Source organism: Solanum tuberosum, unplaced genomic scaffold (assembly GCF_000226075.1).
Source record: "Solanum tuberosum cultivar DM 1-3 516 R44 unplaced genomic scaffold, SolTub_3.0 scf00318, whole genome shotgun sequence".
NCBI classification, from domain to species: domain Eukaryota; kingdom Viridiplantae; phylum Streptophyta; class Magnoliopsida; order Solanales; family Solanaceae; genus Solanum; species Solanum tuberosum.
Window position 1 is genome coordinate 143,422 of NW_006239246.1, and position 1,352 is coordinate 144,773.

At 41.1% G+C, this 1,352-nt stretch overlaps 1 protein-coding gene across 1 annotated transcript in view; it reads right to left on the reverse strand.

The window, feature by feature from the left end:
- Positions 1–1,096, reverse strand: part of LOC107063233 (uncharacterized) — a 6,362-nt gene extending 5,266 nt beyond the window's left edge. Inside the window, exons 1-2 of the mRNA XM_015314843.1 lie at positions 1,065–1,096; positions 9–518 (exon numbers count right to left, since the gene is read on the reverse strand). Coding sequence (XP_015170329.1) covers positions 9–515 — 507 coding nt within the window. The 5' untranslated portion in view covers positions 516–518; positions 1,065–1,096. The remainder of the gene's footprint in view (positions 1–8; positions 519–1,064) is intronic.
- Positions 1,097–1,352: the final 256 nt, after the last annotated feature.

Consider the following 1,352-nt stretch of genomic DNA (forward strand, 5'->3'; position numbering starts at 1 on the left):
AGGAAGGCTTCCTTAAACTCCTCCCATTCTATAGGATCCGCTCCCACCGGCCTATTAGCCTTCCATTGAGTGAACCAAATTTGGGCAACATCTTTCAATTGATAGGAGGCAAGCTCCGCCTTTTCTCTTGAAGTCACCCCCATAGCACTCACTACCTTATACACTTCATCCAAAAATTCTTGGGGATCCTCTCCCACCTTAGAACCTAGAAACACCGGAGGATTCATCCTCACAAAGTCTCTCAACTTAGAAGCCATAGTACCCTCATTAGCATTCACCCTAGGCCCCATATCTCTAGTCGCTTGAGCCGCCATGGCTCGGGCCAAGATTAAGAAAGCCGACCTAATCTCTTCATTGGTCATATCCGGGGGAACCACCGGAACCTCATTCTCTTGCTCACCTATAGGAACTTGATTGCATTGCACACCTTGACCATTTTGCACAACTTGGGGAGGAACTTCCTCATTCACATCCTCTTCTCCTACTCTCCTTGCGGGTCTCCCTCTTGTATTCATATCCTATAAACACAAGAGAAGGATAAGGATAAGAACACTTATAGAACCACACTCTAAGGCACGACTTTAAGAATATGAAAGAAGTGTAACTTCTAGCATCCTATAGCCTCTCGCTCATAGATGTGTCGCGACTCACACCGATGAACAAGACTCTACTAGATGTGGCATGTGAGACATCGATCCTAAAAAAAACATTTCCAAAATCTTATGCTCTGATACCATGTTTGTCACGACCCGGGAGCACCCCCAAGTCGTAACAAGGCGTACTCGACCCCGAAGGGGTCTTATACAAGCCACATAGTCATTCATTGCATTCAATAATGAAAATAGTGCGGAATAATAAAAAAACTTATTTACATCCACACATTTAAACTTCTTAAAACAACTTTAAAAACACACAGCGGAAGTCTAAGTCTCACATGGCCATCTTAGACACAAACAAAAACATAAGTAGGGACACGGCCCTTTACAATCAAAACAAAACTAAAAGTGTCTATTACATGAACAAAAGAACTTAAAAGTCTTGTCCTCGAATCCATGAGGACATACCAAGTCTTGGAGGAAAGCAATCCAACACTTCAAACTAGCTAGGAGGGATCACTTGCCGGAACCTACACTTATAGTAAAAATATGAAGAATATGGGTTAGTACACAAAATGTACTAAGTATGATGACCATGCAAAACATGCTTTAAAAGGGACATTTTAGTTAGAAACCATGCATTATGCCACCTTTTTGAAATATCATGAACAATAGCATAAAAGACATACAAGACAAGCATAACATCAAGTAAGTCATAATATCACCTTTAAACAATATCAACATGAAAACCTTTAC